Source organism: Melitaea cinxia, chromosome 6, assembly GCF_905220565.1.
Source record: "Melitaea cinxia chromosome 6, ilMelCinx1.1, whole genome shotgun sequence".
Classification (NCBI taxonomy): domain Eukaryota; kingdom Metazoa; phylum Arthropoda; class Insecta; order Lepidoptera; family Nymphalidae; genus Melitaea; species Melitaea cinxia.
In genome coordinates, this window is record NC_059399.1 from 12,633,652 (window position 1) to 12,658,237 (window position 24,586).

Below are 24,586 nucleotides of genomic sequence, written 5' to 3' on the forward strand. Positions count from 1 at the left end.
CCTCCCTCTCGTCGATAGACAGCTTTGAAGGATAAGATTGCCTATCGTCGACAAGATTATTGGGTCAGTAAAATGAATGATAGATAGATATTTCTGTCTCTAGTAGGACATAACCAGAGATAGATTGAATATTGGGTTCGGCCGTAAGAGATTTCGTAAAGGTTTACACGCAACAGTCGCTAGGTGGCGCCGACGACGTTGTTGTTGCAGAGGTTGAGATTGGTTGGATCATTCGGTCACAGCAGGTCGCGCACGTGCGACGTGTCCAGGTTGGTGATGAGAGTCTTGAGGAAGGTCATCTCTTTATGCGCGTTTTCCAGAATAACGCGTGGGTCGGGCGACGTGCAGCGCAAGCAATTGGGCGCGAACACCATCGCCAGATTCGATGAGTCCATCTTGGTCTGGCTCACCACCTCCGGGGCCGCGAACTGTTGCAGGAAGCTTATCAGGTAGGTCAGCACCTGTACGATACATTAGCTTCGTTTCATATCGCGTTCAATACTGCATCTGCTTATATGGGACAGATTTAACTAATAATCCATATAGGATGTTCAGTCTGAAATCATTTTTTGTTTTAATTTGTAATTCAACCTTTGCATGCGCAATTTTATAATTGATATCACTTGTTAAAAATGTTTATTGAAATAAAGCTTATATAGGTTGAATCATACAAACCAAATTAAGCATTTAATAGTTCTGGGTGTAAAAATATGACCAAGGAAGTAATAAGTCTCCATATGACTAAGACTCCATATGCTTTGGTAACTGCTTAACATCAGGTTAGCCGTACGCTTGTTTGCTTCTTTATATTAGGTCGGCAAAAAGTTCTTCGTATTTTATACAGAAATTCAAGGTAAGATGTTACCAAATTTATTTACATTCATTATAATATATTTCTACCATTTTGTTTGATAACTTAACTCGGTCACTATCTTGTAGGTTGTGACAGGGTTAAGTTGCTATAGAAATTTTGTGACTTTTCATTAAAAATCCAAGACCTTTTCGTGGTATCAAAACCTGCCAGTTACAAAAAATACAGCAAAAAAAAAGTACATATATGGCAACTTTTTACTAGAAAATACGAAAAGGCCTTTTACCCGACCTTTTTTTTTACCCTACCTACGACCTATTAGTATCTATACTATTTTTTTTTTTACATTACTGGGTCGACAAACAAGCGTACGGCTCACCTGATGGTAAGTGATTACCGTAGCTTATAGACGACTGCTACACCAGAAGCGTCTTAAGTGCTTTACCGACCCTATCCCCTATTCACCCCAGGAGCTCCGGTCACCTTACTAGCCAACAGGAACACAAAACTGCTTAAAAACAGTATTATTTAGGTAGAGGTACTACCCCAGTGGATCTGCTCCATGTTTTGAGCAGGAAATTTCCTGCTGTGCCCTAACTCGGTTAAAAGTTCACAATATTATAAAACTGAAGTTTGTTTGTTTGAACGCGCTACTCTCAGGATCGGATAATCCATTCACCAAGGAAGGGTAGGCTAGACATGAGACACGAAAGGGACGCGAGCCGCAATACAAAGGCTAGCTACCAGCCGGTTGAGCGGCGGCAGGCGCTGCAGCGCGCGCGAGCAGGCGCCGAAGTCGCCGCCGGCCGCCACGCAGGCGCCGTACAGCGCGTCCGGGATCAGCGGCTCGTACAGCTCGCGGTACCACAGCTTGAGCAGGCTGGCCGGCGCGTGCGCGTCTGCAACCGAGCATCTCTCACTACGCATCTCTCACTACGCGCCACTCGCAGCGCACGCGGCGCGCCGGCTACAGTGCGGAGCCGGCGTTATTGTGCCGTGAACGTCGTAATAAAGGCAATCGAGATAAATATAATATAATAATAAACTATTCAAATACAAAAACTAAAGGTAAGTAATAATAAATCTAAAACTTATAGCCCACATCAGTATGCCTATGCACCTTGACCAAATGAATGCTGTCTGTCTGTCTGTTTGTTCCGGCCAATCTCTGAAACGGCTGAACCGATTTTGACGGGGCTTACATTAGCAGATAGCTGATGTAAAAAGGAGAAACTTAGGATACTTTTATTTTAGAAATTTATTTATTTTATAGCTCTGCAAACTGAACAATAATTTTTTGTTAAATTCCACGCGGACGAAGTCACGGGCACGGCTAGTACATACACTAAAATGCACAATAATATAAACAAAAAATGAAACCGAAAATATTTAAACTAAAAAACTACAAGGCAAATGGTTCCGTACCGGTGAGCATGGTCGCGTCGGGCAGTTCCCAGTTATCGATCTTGGCCTTGAGCGCGTTGACCTCGTCGACATCAGCGGGAACGCGAAAGATGCCCTCGGTCTCGCGGCCGCTTAGCGCCAGCACCTGATGAACCATAACTGAGGTAAGGCACAGCAGGAAATATCCTGCTCAAAGTCTAGAGCAGGCCAACTAGAGAAGTAACTCGACCTTACAGACGTCTTACATCTAAATTATACTGCTTTCAAGCAATGTTGTGTTACTGAGGTGAGTAAGGTGTCCAGAGCTCCTGGGGGGGACTGGGGGGGAGATGATTGCGATGCTTCTGGTGCTGCGTCTTGGCTACGGTAATCACTTACCATCAGCTGAGCCCCCTACGTTTGATTGGACCTAGTTGTAAAAAAAAACACCTGCTGCGACAGCGCCGTCTGCACCCATGGCAGTGCGCGCGCCGGGAACCGCTCACGCTGCAGCGCCATCACCTCCGCCAGCGTGTTGCCGAACATCGACTGCCGGAAGATCTGGATCTGAAAGTTACGATACCGTTAATTGAACTTGCTGACGTTCGTCACTTCATCAGCAATGCGTATTATATTAAAAAGTAGATGTGCCCGTAACTTCGTCGCGTGGAATTTAACAAAATATTTATTTTCAGTTCGCAATTATTAAGAAAAAAAACTAAAATAAAATGAGCCTAAGTTACTCTTTATAACATCAGCTAAAAAATGTTATTTTGGTATATGTACCGAGGTGGTTTTGCTGAAAATCGCTAGAAACTCATTTCTTTTACCTTTGACCTTGAATAATAAAAATTCCATACAGAGGAAAGAAGGGGAACTTTCAAATTTTATGTATTTTGTAATTACATTTTGAGCGATTTCACCAATTACCAGCTTGTAAACTTATGTAGCTTCGAATGTCTAAATTGACCGGACTAATGAGGAACAAGTTTCTACGAAATAGAACTTATGAAACTTAATCAAAATCTATCTGGTAGTTTACTACAATACATGCACAGCGCCAGCTCGTTATCTTGTTCTATTACATTATAACAAGCTATTAATATTCATTTATTATGATTACTGTCAAAAACAGAATGCAACTTACTCTAGCTTGATCAATATCTTCAGTGCTTGGTTTCCGCGGCGGCCTCTTTCCTCCGAATCCAATTCTTTCAAGTCTTTTACATGCTACGCTCGCATAGTGTGATACTTGAACGTGGATCGGCCATTTACCAACCTATAAAATAGGGTATTGTGTATACACGAACTTCGTATTAGGATTATAGAGTATAATTAAATAATATAAAAAAATATATATGGTACTTTACCTCTGGAAAACAGTCGGCAAATGCCGGATCTCGATGTCTATTAACGTAATTAGTAAGAGCGGGCTGGAAGGCAGGAGAAGGCGGCACGAAGGCGAGGCAGACCGCGAGCAGCTCCCAGCCGCGGAGGAGCGAATCTCGGAGAGGGTTTTCCGTTGTCTGTCTGCATAGCTGAACGTAGAGTTCATCTCGGAGTCTGTTTAAATATATTATTATATAGAACATTTTAGTAAAAATTAGTAAGACATTCTTACTAGATCGTTCAATAAGTCCCGAGACTAACCTGGAAATGGCGCATATATTAAAAACTCTTTTGATTTTTAAAAAGTACTGGCTATCAATACAAGAATATGTGTCATTTTTAAAAATGGAACAATAAAATTATTGATTTTGAAACATTTAAGTGACGCTACGGTTGTAATTTCGATACAATGGAAAAAAACGAGTTTCGCGTGTTGTTAAAACATTGTTTTTTAATGGGAAAAAATACCGTTGAAGCACAGCAATGGCTTATAAAATGTTATGCAGGATCAGCTCCCTCTAAAACAAACATTTGTCGGTGGTATGCCGACTTCAAACGCGGTCGCATGGACACCAATGATGGGGAACGCTCGGGTCGTCCAAATGAAGCAGTGACTCAACAAAATATTAACCAAGTCCTCAAAATCGTATTGGAAGATCGGAAGGTAAAAGTGCGAGAGATAGCCGAGATAGTGAAGATTTCAGCTGGTAGTGTTTTCACTATTTTACATAAAAATTTGGCCATGAAAAAGCTTTTTTCTAAGTGGGTGCCGCGTTTGCTTACAACTAATCAAAAGGAACAACGTATCAATGATTCAGAGCGATGTTTGGCGCTGATGAATCATAATAAAAAGGATTTTTTACGTCGGTATGTAACAATAGATGAAACCTGGATATACCATTTCGCTCCGGAATCCAATCGGCAGGCAGCGGAGTGGAGAGCGGCTGGTGAAAGCCGCCCGAAGCGTCCAAAGACTCAGAAATCGGCCGGTAAGGTTATGGCGTCTATATTTTGGGATGCGCATGGAATACTTTTCATCGACTACCTTGAAAAGGGGCAAAATATAAATAGTGACTATTACATGTGCTTATTGGAGCGATTGAAGTACGAAATTGCGGATAAACGGCCTCACATGAACAAAAAGAAAGTGGTGTTTCACCAGGACAACGCGCCTTGTCACAAGTCCGTGAGAACGATGGCCAAAATTAACGAATTGGGCTTCGAATTGCTTCCTCATCCCCCTTATTCGCCAGACTTGGCCCCCAGCGATTACTGGCTGTTTGCAGACCTCAAAAAAATGCTTCAGGGTAAGAAATTTGACTCAAATAGTGAAGTTATCGCAGCAACGGAGGCTTATTTTGAAGCCAAAGACAAATCGTTCTACACACATGGGATAGAAAAGTTAGAAAAGCGTTGGAGGGACTGTATCGCTCTTGGAGGAGACTATGTTGATGAATAAAAATTAATTTTATAAAAAAGACCTTTTTTAGTACTTAGTCTCGGGACTTATTGAACCACGTGTTAAAAGAACTGAAAACATTGCTATTTTATAAATCTTCACATAAACCGGTACCAACTTAATAACTAACAGCTGTAGAATGTTCTTGGCGCATGGTGTTATGCATATCACATCAAAACATAATCTACATGCATATAATAAGAAGTTAAGTACGTCTTTTTAAAAAAATGCAATACTAAGGGTAATTTCTTGCTTTTCCAAATTTAAAATATGTGTTGCTAGAAAGACGACAACTACAGTAGCGTCACACAAATAAAAGCTGTGTATTCATAGAAGGACGCACACATAGCTTGGACGCCAAGAAGAGAACTACATAAACACTAACTTCTCGTTGCTGAAGGTGGCGTGCAGGATGTCCTGCGCGACGGAGTTGAGCGTCATGCCGGGCCGCGCCTTGCGGTCGCCCATGTAGATCTGCACGAGGCGGAACAGGTCGATGGCGGCCTTCTTGTGCGCCTTGTCCCACTCCGCGCCCACCATCGGCGCGCTAATCGACGACGACGTCCACGACAGCATGTCGCGGACCGACGCCTGCGAGAGTTCACGAATAACATTACTTACTAAACTGTCGTGCTCTATGCTACTGAGTAAATTACAACACATCCGCTTTCCCATTACTTATGAGCTCAAATATCTTATTTAGGAGCTCTAGGGCCGCAAGTACTAATCGAGTTTTGTAGTTTTTGTCAGGAATAGTAACAAACATCATCAATTCATGTATGCATAAAACCATTTCCCAGCTTAAAACAAAATTTTTGGCAAAGAATGTTACTCATTGTAGGGAATATGTGTATATAGCAGCATGGTGGCTAACAACGTGGCTTCTATCCTTCTCCTACATGAAGAAAGAGGCCTTTGTCCAGCAGTTGGATGTTACAGGCTGAATCATATCATACCATATAAGGAACGTGAATCAGGCAAAGAGACGAGACCAACCTTCCTCCTGAATATTCCCTTATTGAAGTTGAGGTTGTCCTTGGCGAAGATCTCGATGTCCTGCTCGGGCGGCGGGTGCGCGTGCGCGTGCGGGTGCGGGTGCGAGTGCGCATGCGCACGCACTGGGCTGTACAGCGCGCCGTCCGCGCGCGCGCCGCTCGCCTCGCCCGCGCCCGCACTGTTGCCTCCTCCACCCAAAGACGACGTCTGAAGAAAAAAATATAAAAGATTAAACACTACCATACCAACTTTATGATTTTATTACCACGAGTAATCAAGGTCATTTATTTTGTTGTATTTACATTGTAATTAAATTTGGTTTACGTTAAGAGATATCTTAAAATACCTAAAATCTTAGTCGAGAGTTTATCTTAGAGTTAGAGTTTCCCATTAATGCTATATTAGCTAGTTATTAATTTAAATGAAAAAAATCCCAAAGTCCCTTTAACTTATCTACAATATGTGTATTAAGAGGGCGTCGAGCGCAAGACGCTGGTGCAAATTAGGTATTTTACAGCTTGTGTGCGTAACGCACTCACACAGCCATGCCTTTTAGCCGGCCATCAGTCGGTAGCGCGGTAAAACGAAGTAACTCATGTAAAATCACTTTCGCAATCACATTTATTAGTAAATTTAGAATTTTAGTATTTTGCTTGTATGTGTATTACAAAACGTAAATGTTGTAATGATGGATGTTTGTTAGGACCTCTTTCATACGAAAACTACAAGTATATTTTGCTTTCCTGTAAGTAGATATAGGTACACAATTATAGTTTATTTTTGAAGTGAAAACTGTGTGTATTAAATATTGTCACAATCTTGTACAGCCCGTAATATATTCAAATAAAAAATCTTATCTTACTAATATTATAAATGTGGAATTGTGTTTGGAGTGTTGTGGAGTGGTTTGGATGTTAGTTACTCAATCACGACAAAACTACTGAACGGATTCAATCGGATTTTTTTTAATATTCTTTATTGAAAGACAAATTAAAAAGTTCCTGACTATTTACGATAAAGTTAATATTTTTAGAGATATGGATTTTTAAACGTTCGAAAAATCTCAAATTTGGGTACTTTTGACCCATGAAAAATATATTAAAAAAATAAATAAAATATATATTCTTCTATTATTATATATATATCTTATCTTCTATTAAATAATTCTTTATACAATAGTGAATAATATTATTTATAGAGATTAAAATAAAATAACTTTTTATCAGTTTAATAATAAATATTTTTTTGTTATTAAAACAGAAATTAGTATTTGATAACTTTTTCAAACGAAGGTTATATATGTAGAAATATTAAATAATGAAACAAGATTTAAAATCAAGTATTTATTTAATATCAATATCATTTTTATATATTATATTTTTCGGTATGTTATTTGTGATTCTTTACTTCTTATTTGTTCTTGTTCTTTAGTTGCTTTTCGTTTTTTTATTATTTCTCTTTCCTTTATTGCATTAAGAATATAGTCTGGTTCTTTAATTTCCATTTGTCTATCTAACCTAGAGTCAATGAATTCTGGAAGCAAACAATCAAAATAAAAAAAGTTTTACACTTTTTTCGTAAAATATTTGTCTTTTCGCTTCCCCATTTTCACTAAAACAAAAAAAAAAACTATGTAATATTAAATTCTTTCGAACATCAATAAATATGATCTAGTAAATCAAAATTTTAAAAAGTATACATACATCCCTTTGGCTTTGTGCCGCTGTATACGCACAAGCTAGATCGCGATGAATATTTAGGAAGCGTCGCTCGGCAAACTGACGTGACCACTCCTTGAGCTCTGCTGAGCGACTGAATTTTTAGAAGCGCGCGTCGTGAATTAGTTGCGAATGCGCGCGCCCATAGTAATAATGTATGGGGAAAAACAGCCACTTTTTAAAAAAATCGCAATAAATAAATGTAAGCAAACATCCAAAATGTAATGCGGTCAAACTGTAGTGTAAACTTTGCTAAATTGATTGAATCGAACTTAAAATATTTTTTTGACTGTTAGACGTTGAATATTTACTAAACGCGGACATGCTTTTTTCGATTTTTGTCCTACTTTAGATATGTATATCACTATACCTACACATTATTTTAAAAATTGGGTTCGGTGTAATTGTAAAGGCTTTCATTTTCATGCCAACAAGGTATATTTGATGCCTATTATAAGAATATTTTACTTGCTATCTACTTAACCCGGACAGCCTTTCGAGCCATTTTTGCTCGATACAGTCTTAATTAAATCACTCTAACGATTTATTTTTGTGTTACCCACACATTAGGAAATTTAAAAAAAAAATTAATATCATATCAACGCCGTGGCCGTGGCGTAAGGTCGCTGAGACCGAATATAAAATCATCATATCAAAAATTTCTATCTAGCGAGTACATCGTTCCATAGCTTAATTGGCTAAAGCACCGACACGGTAAGTCGGAGATGCAGGTTCGATCCCCGCTGGAACTGTCGATTTTTGATATGATATTAAAAAATTGTTTAAATAACTCTATTTACATAAATATATGCGACATCCATTAATTTAACCATTATCATCACGGTTAACGGTCACTGTTATCACAAGTGTGTTGAAGCAACATGAGCTCGGGCTACATTGCTACAGTAATCCAACATTACTTGAAAACAATACTATTCATATTTTACTACTTACTATAATAAATAGTCGCACATCTCACCCTATGTATCCCGGGCGAGGGCTGCCGGTCGCGCTCGAACCCGACGAACGTGTTGTAGTACGAGACGCCGTGGTTCATGTACTCGACGTCCTGCGGGCGGTGCGCGTACGTGTGCGGCAGGTACACGCCGGAGCCGTCGTCGTCGTCCGGCGTCCGCGCGCCGCCGTCCGACGACTCGTTGTCCGGCTCGTGACCGGACAGCGACCGGGACTCCGACCCGGACCGGGACCGCGACGTGCCCGACTCGCCGTCCGACTCCGACCCGGCTGCGTAGCGTCCTCGACCTGTAAATTAGTACAATTACATATAAAATACTATAATACTATTATACTAAGCAAAAATAGTTACATAAATCTAGATCTTAGCATACAGACGGGGTAAATGAACAGCGGGAAGCAAATTTGTTTTATACTATGTAGTGATATGTACATTGTACACCGAACTCGTATAAATAAACAAACTGGACACAAAACTTTTATAATCGAAAATTATACAAATTACTACATCCAAAAAAATTAAGGCTTACTAGACAGTTTAGCTTGTTGTATAATATAGTCCTGCAGAGGCAATAAGTGTTGCATGCCACGCAGGTCCCAGTTGCAATAAAGAGGTGAGCCACCTCCTTCGTCGTCTTCGTCCTCGCCGTCCACTTGCGGATCTTCTTCTACAGGCCGCTTATGCCCTGGTACAATTAAGTAATACAAATTGCGATTAAAGTTTAAAAATTACTACAATTTCAAAAAGTAAAATGAACATAAAATTGCATTCAGCTTGTATAACATGACTGCCCGTTGATGACTAGCCCGTTGGCGAAGTTGTAGTGGCCCTGCTTTCTGTTCCGCGGGTTGCGGGTTCGGTTCCCGCCTGAGTTTGGGTGTAATATTTATATTTATACTAGCTGACCCGGCGAACTTCGTATCGCCTAACAGTCGATTCTTTAATTTTATTAATTTTTTTTTTTAGAATTTTTCTCTCCGTAAGAACCATCCTCGTACTTCAAGGAATATTTTAAAAAAAGAATTAGCGAAATCGGTCCAACCGTTCTCGAGTTTTGCGCTTAGCAACACATTCAGCGACTCATTTTTATATTATAGATATATATATTATTTCTATGTATATTTATCAAAAAAAATAATAGTTATAACCGTCGGCTGTTGCCAGTAACACAATCATTCAGTTGCTTATTATAGGAACAGACGACCGTGTGTGTATGTTCATCATCATCATCATCATTTCAGCCTATTGCAGTCCACTGCTGGACATAGGCCTCCACAAGTTCGTGCCAAAAATGGCGCAAACTCATGTGTTTTGCCCATAGTCACCACGCTGGGCAGGCGGGTTGGTGACCGCAGGGCTGGCTTTGTCGCACCGAAGACGCTGCTGTGTGGCTACAGCAATAAAGAATATAGCCACCCCCTCTCTTCCCGTAGGTGTCGTAAAAGGCGACTACGGGATAGCATAGTTCCACTACCACCTTGGAACTTATAAAGCCGACCGATGGCGGAATAACCATCTAACGGCTGGCTTTGAAATACACAAGCCGAAGACGGGCAGCAGCGTCTTCGGTGTGTGTATGTTATAAAATATTTATTTATTTATTTATTATAACATCCCACTGTTGGGCATAGGCCTTTTTCTCCATGTAGGAGAAGGATTTTAGCTTAATCCACCATGCTGCTCCACTGCGGGTTGGCAGATATATTCCCTACTGTAAGTAACGATGATAACAGGTGTATGTGTTAACAACCGGGACTGACCACTATCGTGTTCTCTGAGGCACGATGAGGGGGACGCACAAAGACATCCAAGCAGGAAAGAAATATTTGTACAAATACAAATACCCATCCCGAGCGGGAATCGAACCCGCAAACAGTTGGTGATTTTAGGCGACTACTCGCACCACTACATCAGAGCAGTTGTTAGAACAATAAAATTAGTAATCTTAAAGCCTCTAGTAAGACTTAAGAGTCGGTTTAGTTGATTGATCATTTTAGCCTGTACCATCCTACTACTAGGCATAGGCCTCTTTCTCCATGTAAGAGTAGGATCAGAACTTAATCCACCACACCGCTCCACTGCGGGTTAGCGGGTGTATTCAAAAATGTGCAACGCATCACGATTTTGCGTGTCATCTTTTCTCAGGAACATGCTGATATTATCTGTACCATACAAATTTTAGTAGTTATGTACTGCCCAAGCAAGTAGTTTTTGAGTCGGTTTACTTGAAATAATAAAATAGTATAACTTTAGATACAATTACAAATATTTTACATTATATTAAAGATCACTGCATAATATTTTCAGGCTTCTAGGGTTTGATTTAAGAAGAATCACTCCTTAGTTGGCATATAAATTACTAATTGAAAGAAAATATAACAATCATTAAATATACTTACGACGTGATTTTGTTCGGTCCCGTGGCGTTGAAGTTCTTTCTAGGCGTTGATTGTGCTTCTGTACATTGGGCTCCGTTAGAGCGGGTTCCAAATTGACGCATTTCAGTTTATAATTAACTGCAGAGAAAATTTTTTATAATTCATAATCACTTTAAATTCAAAATTTGATGATGGTTACCATAATGAAACATCGAAACTAATAAAACCGTAAAAAAACTTTTAAATTTATTTTTGTGAAAATTTATTAGGATGGGTGGATTGTACAGGCTAAACGTAATAATATAAAATTTAGTATTGTGATTCTTATTCATTATCGACTTATACAAGTAAAACCGCGGCGCAAATTGCAAGACCCTGTTATATTGAACTAGCGACCTGCCCCGGCTTCGCACGGTTGCAAAAACTATCAGTGTTCCTCTACTATATTATGCATGTATTATAGATATAAACCTTCCTCTAGAATCAGTCTATGTACTAATGAATCGCCGCATCAATACCCGTTGCGTAGTTTTACAGACAGCGGGTAGCGAGCTTGTTTTATAGAATGCAATGACGCTAGTCACCGGCGGCGACGTTGTCCTGCTCGATGGCGGAGGCGAGGCGCGTGAAGTTGTGCGGCTCGTGCGGCGCGCGGTGCTTGCCGCTGCCGCCCGACGACACGGACGCCTTGCTCGACGAGTAGCGCTCCGGCTCCGCCTGCTGCCGCCTGCGGGCGCAAGGGGCACGGGGCGTGACACGGCGCACGTGGCGTGTCACGGCGCACGTGGCGTGTCACGGCGCACGTGGCGTGTCACGGCGCACGTGGCGTGTCACGGCGCACGTGGCGTGTCACGGGGTACGTGGCGTGATAGATGTTGCGTGTAAGTTATGCGTAACAATTATCAGTAAGCGCGAAAGGATACTAGAAATAGTTTCCATCCTTTCGCGCTTGCAGAAATGCAAGTAATCCATCTTCTAAAATTCTAAACCATCGCGTTCTACGGTTTTAACATTTTAAGTCACTTATGCACTTTTACACGAACATCGAACACAGAATTTCACAGTCATTCATTTAACTTATAATGTTAAACTAATAATAAGGAATCTTTTTTTTTCTTTATTTTTTTTTTATTTTTATTTTTTTATACAATGATAGGCTTGCGTTTGACTACTATTTCACAAAAATGCGGTGAAAATGCGAAAATGCGGTCTAAGATGGAGCATGCTTACCTAGAAGTAACCTATTCACTCGCGACTTAAAGATCCCCAGGTTATAATTTTCTGGAAACACAGACGCTGGTAGAGAGTTCCATTCTTTGGCTGTACGGATCAAGAATGTACTAGCGAATCGCTTAGTGCGTATAAGGGGAATGTCAACCATATAAGGGTGGCGTAACGCAGAGCGTCTGGTTGTACGATGATGGAAGGGTGAAGGGGGAATCAGGTTATGGAGTTCCTGCGCACACTCTCCGAAGTGTATCCGATAAAAAACCGATAGGCCGGCCACCCTCCGTCGATGATGCAAGCTTTGCAGCTTTGCAGCGACCAGTGCATCGTCACCGATGAGCCTCCTGGCTCGTCTCTCAATCGACTCGAGAAGCTCCAGCTGGTACTTGGCTAAGCCATCCCAAAGATGAGAGCAGTACTCCATGCATGATCGAACTTGCGCTTGATATAAATTTAGAAGCTGTTCCGGAGTGAAGTACTGTCTCACCTTCGAGAGGACGCCCAGACGCTTTCTACCGAATTACGGTTCAGTCCCCTAGTTCCAGTTCTGCTAAGGTAAGCAGTTACCGTAGCCTATAGTACTAGACGTATGCAACATTAGGTGCATCACAAATGCGTTGTCGACCATATCCCCGCTTTCAACAAAGTGCATCCACTCAGGAGCTCTGCTAACTTGTGTTCCTTACACAACACTACTTGAGAGCTTAATATTTTGCTTTTACGTACCCAGTGACGCTGCTTCTGACTATGTGCGAGATAATTCCTACTGGATGATATCCCTTCAATAAGATAATAAACAATATCATTGAAGAGGCATTAGCACAACATACAGATGTTTGGGAATTTTTGGGCGTTCGTGCTTGTGTATTTTATGTTTCCAGACACCTGACACGGGATAATGCTAGTACCATTGAGTGTAAGGAGTGTGTGTCATAACAGGCCTATAAATTAAGCGTAAGACATTCTCAAATTTTCAATTTTTGAATTTTATATACATTGATTATGTACCTCGTGAACTCCCGAGGCGGATGCCAGCTAGATGCGTTGTGCCGAAGGTCGAGGCTGGTTTGACGGAAGGGTTTGTCCACACTGTACACGGCTTGTTTCTCCGGGTACCGCTCCATACGTTCGAGTTCCGCGAGACGTTCTTTGTCTAGGTGTCTGATAATGATATTATTAAATTTAAATATAATCCACTTATGAATTCAACCAATGGGATATTTAGAGGTGGTCTCTTTGTGAAGAGATTTTTTTTTAAATGGTATTATTTATATTTGTAATAAAAATAACTTATTTTATAATGCTCTCAGTTAATAATCTTATCAAATTTATCTTATATTAAGGAAGAAAAGAACATTAAATAGTCTACAACAACCAATTAAATTTATCTATATAAATAAAAACGAATGTTGCTAAGCGCATAAACCCGAGACTGGCTCGACCAATTCGGCTAATTTATTTTTTCGTATGTTCCTTGAGGCCCACGGAAGGTTTTTATGCAAAAAAAATTTACTATTAACTTTTGACAGAATGAAGTCTGTCTGGGCAGCTGGTTTAAAAAAATATATATAATAATTTATTTATTTATTTATTATTTATTTAAAGACTTTATTGTCCAACAATATAAACAACTGTAACAAAAGGCGGACTTAATACCTAGTGGCATTCTCTCCCAGTCAACCAGAACATATTGCCATGGCCAAACAGAAAATATTGTAGAATAATTACTGTGTACAGTAATTATTTATTTTCCCAAGTTGAAATTATATTTTCAACATAGTTTAATATAAGTATTTCCTGTTATATATACAAATAACCTGTCGGAGAAGCGCTCGCGGCCGTGTCGCGACAGCGGCTGCGGGCGCTCGAGCGAGTGCAGCGCGCGCGCGCCGTCCGCCGCCAGCGAGATGGACGACACCAGCGACGGCCGCGCCGCGCTCGCCTGCGGGCGCACCACGTTACAGCTGGCCACTGCCTACTTAGCTAAGTGGCTATAATGGATCACAAATTGAGGGAACTAAACGTATCTCTACGAGAGTATGGGGCTCCATATGGGGGGCACACAAAGTTCAATGACATACTTTATGTTTTTTTTTGTATACAACGAGGTCGGTAATCAAATTTACAGCCCACTTGATAATAAGTGGTTACTGTAGACCCCTTGCAGCACCAGAAGCATCGCAAGCGCGTTGCCGACCCTACCCCCGACCCTCTCCAACAGCTCTGGCCACCTTACTCACCAGAGGAATACAACAATGCTTGAGAACAGTATTTCATAGCTGTGACTTTTTATAATGTTAAGGTACTTTCCTAGACGAGCTGCTTCAACTTTTGAACAGAATATTCCCCTGCTGTACACTACCTCAATAAAAAAAAAATCATTGCTAATATAATGAAATGGATTTGGACGGACCTAAGGACTGAGACTTCCACATTTAAAGTTAATGATGGCATTATTTTCCTTTACATTAGATAAGATAAGAAATGCAGTGATATTCTGTGAGTGTTAACCTACCCTGGTCTTGTCAATTATCTTTAACATTAAACTACCTGTAAGAATGGTGTGGGTTGTGGTTTCTGCAATGGACTGCTCGGACTCTGTGGTGACGCTGAATCGCATGACGAACCCCCGGTTGATTGCTGTTTTAACTAAAATGAAGTGTTTAATAATAATAAATATATATATTTCTAAACTCAAGGAGTTATATACACAGAGTTTATTAAAAAGATTTACATAGTCATGTATCAAAGTATTTAAAAGACAAAATATATTGATATTAACATGGCACATTAACAAATTCGTGATTTATAAAAAGAAACATGATGAATATAATGATATAGAAAAAATTTGTAAAAATATAAAAACAAGGACTCAACCACAATTTCATAAACTAAAAACCAAATAAATAAATTACAATTAGTAATAAAATATACAACACAACCCTGCACTCTAGATTATATACCTTACGTCTCATTAAAGGTGTGCTTTCGACGGATTTAAAATACTTTTCGTGCATGGAATCATCTGAGGCATCCTTCCGAGGCGACACGAAACTGCCGCTTCGATTAAGACCTGTAATTAATGCGAACATTGACAATTAATTACAAATACATAATGATTAAGCATTATAGAACATATACATTTAGAACATATAGCTGACTTAAAACATCGTCGCTATACTAAGTCCGCAATCTGTGAACACAGTCTAGACACAGCTAGCCCTTATATTAGATTCGATAAACCACAGATCCTCGCAAAAGAACACCGATTCCAACCAAGGATGATCCGTGAGGCTATTGAAATTAAAAAACATCCAAATTTCAATAGAGAAGATGGCTGGCAATTACCACCTGCTTGGGACCCCATTATTAATATAATTAAATCAAAAACCAAGCATAATTCACCACAGATTAAAGACTCAATTAGCACATTCTGCGTAGATAGGACTATATAAGATATTGATGTATGTCGGGTAGTTTCGAATAACTTTGTAACGTTGGGACGTCTGACACCTCAGTCCTCCCGTGACCATGGTTGCTGTAAAGTATCCGAAACGTCGGGAATCAAAAGTTAATAATAAACCGCGATAAAATCCGAAAAAAGTTGTTTCATTAAATGAGTAAAATTCGCGTAAACATTAGAAAACAATATTAATTCTTCTTTATGACACGAGAATAACTTTCTAGTAATGAGATATTTATATTGACTGTATCTCTTAATATCGACATGCATTACCTCTATACAGTTGTATATATATAACAATATTAACCATTCACGTTGCTTTCGAATTCTACTTAAATAAGGAAATTTTTATTTTTATTTCATGTATAGGGTAGGTACACCCGCAGTGGGGCAGCATGGTGGGTAAAGCTCCTAACCTTTTTCTAAATCGAGAAGGAGGCCTTTGTCCAGCAGTAAGATATTGCAGTCTTTTTTTCGCTGGGAAATGCTTTTACGCACCTGGCCGTCGAGGCCGGCGAGAGTGTGGAACTCCTAACCCGGAGTGAAAAACCCAGAATACCCACTAAAGCCCAGCGGTGTCCTCATCATCATAGCGGGGCGCCACGGCATCGCTTTCGCATGCTTCCGTGACGCCCCGACGGTTGGCACGCCAGGATATTGCAATCTGAATCAAGTTAAGCGAAGGTATAAATAAGAGTCGATAATTACCGGAGTGCGGAGACCATTTGTCGCCATCGTGGGGTGGCGCAGGGTGAGTGGGGTGGACGGGGTGAGCGGGGTGAGCGGGGTGAGCGGTTTGCGCGCTCGTGCGCTTGCGCAGTTGCGGCGTACACGCGCTCGCACTACACGCGCCACTGCTCAGCTCCTGAAAGCATTTCGTCATTATAAATTACATTAAATTATATGACACGCATGACGTCTTTGTACGTCATTTTTAAACTGCATATTATCTGAAAACACATAATCATATTCATAAAAAAAAGCAATATTTTTTATACTATAGTTCGCGTCATGTAAAAAGAACGCTGAAAGAAACTGGAGGGGATGCGTTTGCGCATGGGTATACTCGCGCACAAAAGTACTACTGTTTTATTTTTTAATTAGGCTTTCACTCGCTGCTTCGTATAATATTTATTGGTAGGTACATTAAAAAATACTAGAAATACCAGTGTGAATAATTCGGACTAAATAAGTATAATAATTATCACTTTACAAAATTACAATTTTTTTTCAAACAAAAGCAATAACAAATTTTTTAGTTATTGAAATGTCCTATTCAAAAATATTAATTATCTGAACTCTCGATATTAGTATCTTAATAGTTTTTATGTGTTTAAAATGATAAATTGATATTTGCTTTTTAGTAAAATAAATAGTAAATGGAGTTTTACAAGTGTCCGTATGCCAATGTGTTGTGAAAGTGAGTGATAAATGCGGAAAAAACGTGAATTACGATTGACAGTGGTTTGTTTACCAAATAAGACTGTTCCAAAAAATGGACAGTACGAAAAAGTTTTTTCAAGAGTTGGCAACACTATAAATCGCCTTTACGCATTTTGACAACCAGCGTTCTTTTTACATGACGCGAATTATATGTTATAAATAATTTTTCTCACTTTTCTATGTAAAACTATTTCGTAATTTAAAACTTTTGTGCGCGATAGTATTTTGTGTCGACATATCACGTGTTGCCGGTGTGCTATTGGTTGGACACAACTGTTCAACCAATAGCACACCGGCAAGCATGCGACACGTGATAAACACTCGCGTCCCGCTACCCCATACCACCAAATAGACCGATAAATCGCTTCTGCGCAGCTTCAAGGCCAGCGTTCTTTTTACATGACGCGAACTATACTAGGTATAAAAAAAGAGACAAAAGAGTACAAGAGTATGGTTAAGTACAAGAGTACGGCTCATCTGATGGTAAGCGATTACCATAGCTTATAGACGCCTGCAACACCAGAAGCTGATCACCTTACTCACCACAGGAACATAACACTGTTTGAGAACAGTGTTGAGTGTACTTTCCCAGACAGGCTGCTCTAGATTTGAGCAGGATATATCCTACATTGCCCTACCTCAAGAAAGTCTTAAGAGTCATTATTAAGAATTATCTGTTTTAAGACATACTATAAACATATGATTTTAATTCAATCCTATTTAATGTAAGTTCTGGTTAAAATATAAACCAACCTTTAAAAAAAATATGGATATTTATGGTTGTTTCATACCTGCTTACGCCGCTGCTGCGCACTGCTAATGCTGCTATCCGAAGAACGACCAGAATCTGTGTGGCGACACATGGCAGTGGTGCCGTCTTCACTTAGCCGTCCACGCCTACTCTCCCCACTATTCCTAAACACAAAAGTTGTAAACTCAATAATATAATATTGGACATATTTTTAACTCTTAACTTGCTAATTGCGTTCCATATAATAATTTTGATTGAAATTTATATTTTACTGTCCGCTGACAGTCACGCAACATGTCGAATTCATCTTAATTTTTCTCATTTATGAACTGAACAATCTTGTCAGCTTGGGCTTTTACACTCGAGCGGGAATTCTCACGCCACTGTCGATGTTAATAGAGCTTTATAGCATTGCACGCTATTACACTAGGAATGTTTTCTTCCCTATATAGGCGAAAATAAATGTATATAGCAGTAGCCACGTTTGTAAATTGTTATATTCTGTTTCGATTTCAAAAGAATTCAGATGAACACTGTCAAAACAGCTTTTTGTTTATTACCTGTGATGATAGTGAGTTCTCCTAGTACGCACGGGGCTGGTTTGTGTGATAGTGACATTCTTGGTATTGCTCGGAGACAGTTTGCTGACACTCGCCACGGTGTTGTTGCCATTGCTACTAATCGGTTCTAGAGTAGCGGCCATCTAAAATTCAACGTTATATTTCATTAAAAACACAACGATTACATAATTAAAAACTTTACCATTAAGTTTTTTAAAAGAGCTAATTATCAGAATCGATAAAAATATCTTTGTGTTTACTTATTGAAAAATCAAGCATCAACCTATGACTCATAAAAGTAGCGTTATATCAAAAAACCATACGTTCGTAACTGTTTTAGTAATAGAATAATAAACGTTGTCTTGCCGCTAAACACTATTTAAAAATAGGGGTTAGTGGTAAAAGGGTGAAAATTTAGGGTTGTATGTATTTTTCAACGCCATATCATAATAAAATATAAAAATAAATAACTTATCTAAAGATTAAAAAAAATTAGGGGTGGACTACCCTTAACATTTAGGGGGATGAAAAACAGATGTTGTTCGATTCTCAGACCTACCCAAAATGTACACAAAATTTCATGAGAATCGGTCAAGCCGTTTCGGAGGAGTTTAACTACAAACACCGCGACACGAGAATTTCATATATTAGATAGATATAATTATATATACGGTCGAATTGAGTAACCTCCTCCTTTTTTGAAGTCGGTTAAAAATAAAATAAATCGTTCATTATTAAAGTAAAACTTGTTTACGTACGCTTGACTTGGAGAGCAAGCTCATGAAAGCGTGACGAGAGCATAACAAAAAATGTGATCGGGCGAGGCGAACGAAATTTGAGAAGGAGATATAAGTTAGTGAAGATAGAAAGAAAGAGAGTTACGTTTCGTAAGTTTTACTTCTGTCGTGTGGTCTAAAGCACACTTGTTTTTTTTTTACTATATACCGAATCGATCTTTATGAAATAATCGAATGCAATGAAAAATTAGAAACGACATTTTTTTTACTCAGTTCGATAATAAAAGACAATGGCAGAGGTCGGGTTAAGCTTCCGTCCTCGATAAGCACAATGAACTCCCGTATACGGCCGGGGATAAACTTTGTTAGACAGACACTGTTTTAGAATAAAATAAGAATAGGTACTTCACAACCGACCAGACATCCGTTTTCAGTTTTTGCAGATTCACTATAAGTAGGGAGATTTCGTATAGTAATAATAAGTGCAACAGACCTTTAGAATATTTTTTGTCTTGATTCTAAACTATGCACATACAGACTATTAACAGAGTGATAAGCTGTGTATCCCGCCGCGTTGGCGCAATGGTCACAGCCATGGATTGTACCTATTGCGCTGGCGGTTGCAGGTTCGATCCCCAGACACGACAAACATTCGTATTGGCCATACAGGTGTTTGCCGTGGCCTGGGTGTTTGTGCAGTCCTTGTGGGTCTCCCCACCGCGTCTCGGAGAGCACGTTAAGCCGTCGGTCTCGGTTGTTATCATGTACACCTGATAGCGATCGTTACTCGTAGTAGGGAATATATCCGCCAACATTGGAGCAGCGTGGTAGATTAAGCTCTGATCCTTCTCCTGCATGGGGAAAGAGGCCTATGCCCAGTAGTGGGATATTACAGACTGAAGCGAAGCTGTGTATCTACGCTATTATTCTGATTGATACCATTCACAGAATGTGATAAATATGCTAATAATACTACCACACATATACATAAAAAAATATAATATAATTAAACTATTGACCAAAATTAACCAACCGAATATGGTTCTTGAAAAATATGCATTTGAAACTACCTGCGGCACAGCTTGACTTGTTTGCGTTGCTGTCTCTCGTCTTTTTTGAGGGTCAGTGTTTTGCTTTAAAGTTTGTAACTTTGCTAGGGGGATAATATCACAATCTGTAGGTCTGTGCCACACAGTACTCTGAAAGAGAAAAATATTTTATCATATCGAGTTTTAATTTACAAAGTATGCCAATAACGTAACAAACCTACCTGTGTTGAAGCATTATAGTAATAAAATCTATGAGTATTTATGTCGAATAATTCCCACCATTGTGATGAATCTGTACGTTTCACCTTTACACCCTGGAAAAAAAACTGAACTGTATACCATTGTAAATTCTTCCATAAATTATATACATAAAAACATACAGTAAAATTTGCAATTGCAATTAATTTAACAACAAATCTATACATATAATAAAATGATAGGAAAGTCAAAACTGTACATTAAATATTTTTTTAAAAGAATATTTGGGGTGTGATCTAAAATCGATACCGAAGCCAAAAATATGGTTTTTAGAATTTTTGTCTGTTTGTCTGTATGTATGTCCAGAATAAACTCAAAAAGTACTGCATGGATTTACTTCAAATTTGGCACGAATATTATTAAGAACTCAGGTCAACATATAGGCTACAAATTATCACGCTATCACCTACGGGGAACAAGCAGTGAACCTTTATTTCTTCAACGCATTCTGTAACAACGTGTAATCTAATGACGCATATTTGAATGTTGTTATTATGTTAATAACCATGCTATAAGCTAGCTTCACACTATAAATAAAGACATTCTGTAGTATATTTAGTATCAGCATTGCACCCGTGCGAAGTCGGTGCGGGTCGCTAGTAATATAAATAAATATAACTTCATAATCATAATACTGTATATTATCCTATATCTAAAGGTTGTCTGGAAGAGATCGCTACTAAGCGATAAGACCGCCTTTGTACATTACTATCTCTATGTGTAAATAACTGTTTTATGTAAGGTTTTTTTTTTCCGAGTGGTGTGCAATAAAGTATATTCTATCTACTGTAATTACATCATAAAAAAACAAATCTAATAATATACAACAATATCAAAATTTAATTTTAGTGTTTATATACTATTTAATTTATTATCATTTATGATAGTATGCTGTACATTGATTTTAAATTAATTTCATTCTTTTCCCATTAAAAGTCTACACTATCCAGAAAATAAAAATAGGCTATGCAAAATTAAATATTGATCTTGAATTGAGAGAGATAGTTCCTAGCTTTATTTATAAATTTAAGCTCATCTTAATATACAAGCTAGTCACTCTTGCTAGGTACTTCTGCATAATCATCCAGTGAGCGCGTAAGCACGGCTATAATTTAAATAAATAATATTCTATTATTCAATATGCAGTTCTTTAGTTGTATTCATCAGTTAGAAATAATTTACCTTAAAAAGACTTGTTTATGTGCTCACAAAAGGTATCCTATCAAAGTATCTTGGCTATTTAAACAAAGTCAAATTTTAAAAGGGCTAACAAATTTTTTTTCACACGGAACGTGATGTATTACACCTACAGAACTCTGCAATTGAAGGAACGTAGTTAGGAGTCGAACACTATGTATATTATGCATAAGCAGAGTAGCATAGTTGAAGTAGACACAATTTTCCAATTTTATCAATAATTATACAACCACCATTTTTTTTAAGATATCAAGGTATTCAATATACTATTATTGCTTTCATTATTTTAATATCTTTGACATTATAAAAGACTGATGATGATGATTTTGATTATAAGAGGTTTAAATAATAATAATAAATTACTTGTCACTAAAATAACTAAAATGAATAATATTTTTTTTAATATTGAATAATAAAAATAAGTACAAAAAAGTAATAAGAATTACGGCCTTAATTCAGAAAGATGTCTATTATTCATATAATACTGTTGTTAAAACATTTTAGGCAGCTATCAACAAGAAAACCAACAGTAATCAGATTAGTTGCCCTTATTTGGCTTAGTGTATGTTCTGAGGTATTTCAGATTTAATAAATTGATAATTGAAACAATATTCAAAATTAGAAAACTGCCATTCTATTGCCTATATTTTTTTGCCAAGACACCAATGTTGATAGCCAATTTCAAGAGAATTCAATTTAGATAAATTCAATGTTTCTTATAATGGCTTATAATTAGCATCAACTATACGAATATTATTTCACGTTGTATATGGGATAGAGACAATACATTTCTTGATGAGTGCACTAATATTACATTGTCATTAGATATACCATTGACATGGTTAATAAGTAATAAGAAAAATCAAAACCTACTTAGGTTCATGTCTCCAATATAAGACTAAAATCAATTAATATAATTTAATTAATGATTTAATATTTAAAAAAAAATGTTTTTACATCAAATGTCGACTACAAGATTTAATACTTAATTAATGTATTTTAACACATTATACACAATAAATGAATCAAATACACAACAAATTAATCAAAAATAGCAAAATCTGCAATACACTTGCGCATTTAGTTTTAACTTTTATAAAAATTAATTTTTCCTTATAATTTTTATATTTACATGTAAGTGTTGTATATAATTTTAAAGGTATTTACATAAAATTGAGATATTGTTGTTATTTTAAAAAATTAAAATATTTATAATAAAGGGCAGAGCGACATTTTTCTACAATCAATATGGTGGTGACTGCAGAGTACCAAAATTACACGGGTGTCATCTAGTAAGTTTGATGTATAATTTTATAAATGGTTTTTTATCCATATAAATATAACGTTGTTAACATACTCTTTCCAGTAATAACTTTACTTTTAGAAAAATTTTAGATTTTTTTTCTCCTATTCACATTTAAAACTACATTGATTCTAAAGCCCTTCTCAATAGCGTCAGCATAGACATAGAACGAAGAACATTTGTCATATTACTATAAGACAAAAGACTAATAAGAAAACATTTTTTCCGGAATTTATAAAGTAATATACACAAGTAAATGTTAGTTAAATAATATAGCACTTGTGAAAGGGTCGTTGTAATTTCGGAAAACGTATTATTAACTTATACCTCAGGAGGATCCCATACACACTCGCCAGTTGTTAGGTTAGCATACATATGCTCCTTTGTCTTCGGTTCTATAATCTCCACCCATTCGACCCTAGAATAAAACATCACTTTGTTTTAATTTATCACAGCAATCAACCGTACACTAACAAACTAATTCAGGGCGTGACATTAGCGATTTCCGCGTACTTTATTGATTTTGCAACTTTCAACTAAATTTCGAAAACAATTTTATATCAGCGTCAACTTAAAAAAGAGCACATTTAACGCTTTACCTTTCTGACGACATTTTATGTATTTTATTTGGTTCCTCCTAAATAATGCTAAAGCATTTTTTACAATTTATTCTAAAATCCGAACGAAAGAAGTTAGAAACCATCCATGTTGAGTGTTTACTTCATCCCACAGATGCAAAAATATATCAGTGCAGAAACCAATCAAGCGCTTATGTCAGTTTACAGCTGTGTCACTTCTAGGAACATATATCAGCTGTATCTCTTATCTACTACTGTAGATAGTTACCTACTACCTAGTACCATGCTAGTACCTATTCAAAAAAGAATTTACGATGTTCCTATTCTAGCAAAGTATTTTTTTAAAAAATAATCAGATTAGGACTGTTGATAAAATATCGATATATCGAAATATCGATATTATTATTTAGAAATATCGATATTTATTAATAATATATCGATAGTTCGATATTGAAATTCAAATATCGACACTCGATATTTTGAAGTAAAACTTCTCTACACAAGCTTGTCTTGGGGAGTAAACTGGGAAATACGTGATGAGAGTGTTACGAAAAGTGACATCAGGTGAGGCGAACGGAAGTTGAGAGGGACACATAAGTTAGTGAAAGTAAAAAGAGAGAGACTTATGTTTCGTAACGCTTCAGTCGTGTAGTCTAAAACTTACTCGTTTTTCTGACTTCCAAAAAAGGAGGAGGTTCTCAATGCGACTGTATTTTTTATTTTATATATTTTTTTTTTTGTCTTTATTTAGGTGGACCGATTTCGACAAAAAAAATTTTAATCGAAAGGTGGTGTTTGTCATTTTACTCCACTTAAATTTATTTGAGATCTAACAACCACTTTTCGAGCTATATCTAATAATGCGTTTTTACTTGATTTTTTTTTGTCGACCTATGTTGTATTATACCGC

General features: G+C 37.8%; 1 protein-coding gene, 1 long non-coding RNA gene and 1 other non-coding gene across 3 annotated transcripts; all 3 read right to left on the reverse strand.

The window, feature by feature from the left end:
- Window positions 1-150: 150 nt before the first annotated feature.
- Window positions 151-23,826, reverse strand: LOC123654379 (rho GTPase-activating protein 39). The gene is made up of 23 exons (XM_045590290.1): window positions 23,698-23,826; window positions 23,426-23,516; window positions 20,562-20,654; window positions 20,362-20,490; window positions 18,555-18,697; window positions 18,035-18,158; window positions 16,509-16,665; window positions 15,301-15,410; window positions 14,888-14,986; window positions 14,155-14,279; window positions 13,346-13,498; window positions 11,695-11,837; window positions 11,132-11,248; window positions 9,262-9,417; window positions 8,736-9,019; window positions 6,039-6,245; window positions 5,428-5,633; window positions 3,565-3,757; window positions 3,342-3,473; window positions 2,645-2,761; window positions 2,237-2,360; window positions 1,556-1,710; window positions 151-461 (listed from the first exon to the last, which is right to left on the reverse strand). The coding sequence occupies exons 1-23, from the start codon at window positions 23,709-23,711 to the stop codon at window positions 237-239; spliced, it is 3,297 nt and encodes a 1,098-aa protein (XP_045446246.1). The 5' UTR covers window positions 23,712-23,826; the 3' UTR covers window positions 151-236.
- LOC123654381 lies at window positions 7,261-7,943 on the reverse strand. Its single transcript, XR_006743233.1, has 2 exons — window positions 7,742-7,943; window positions 7,261-7,649 (listed from the first exon to the last, which is right to left on the reverse strand). It is a non-coding gene; the product is annotated as an uncharacterized LOC123654381 (long non-coding RNA).
- Window positions 10,833-10,936, reverse strand: LOC123654836. The gene has a single exon (XR_006743277.1). It is a non-coding gene; the product is annotated as a U6 spliceosomal RNA (small nuclear RNA).
- Window positions 23,827-24,586: the final 760 nt, after the last annotated feature.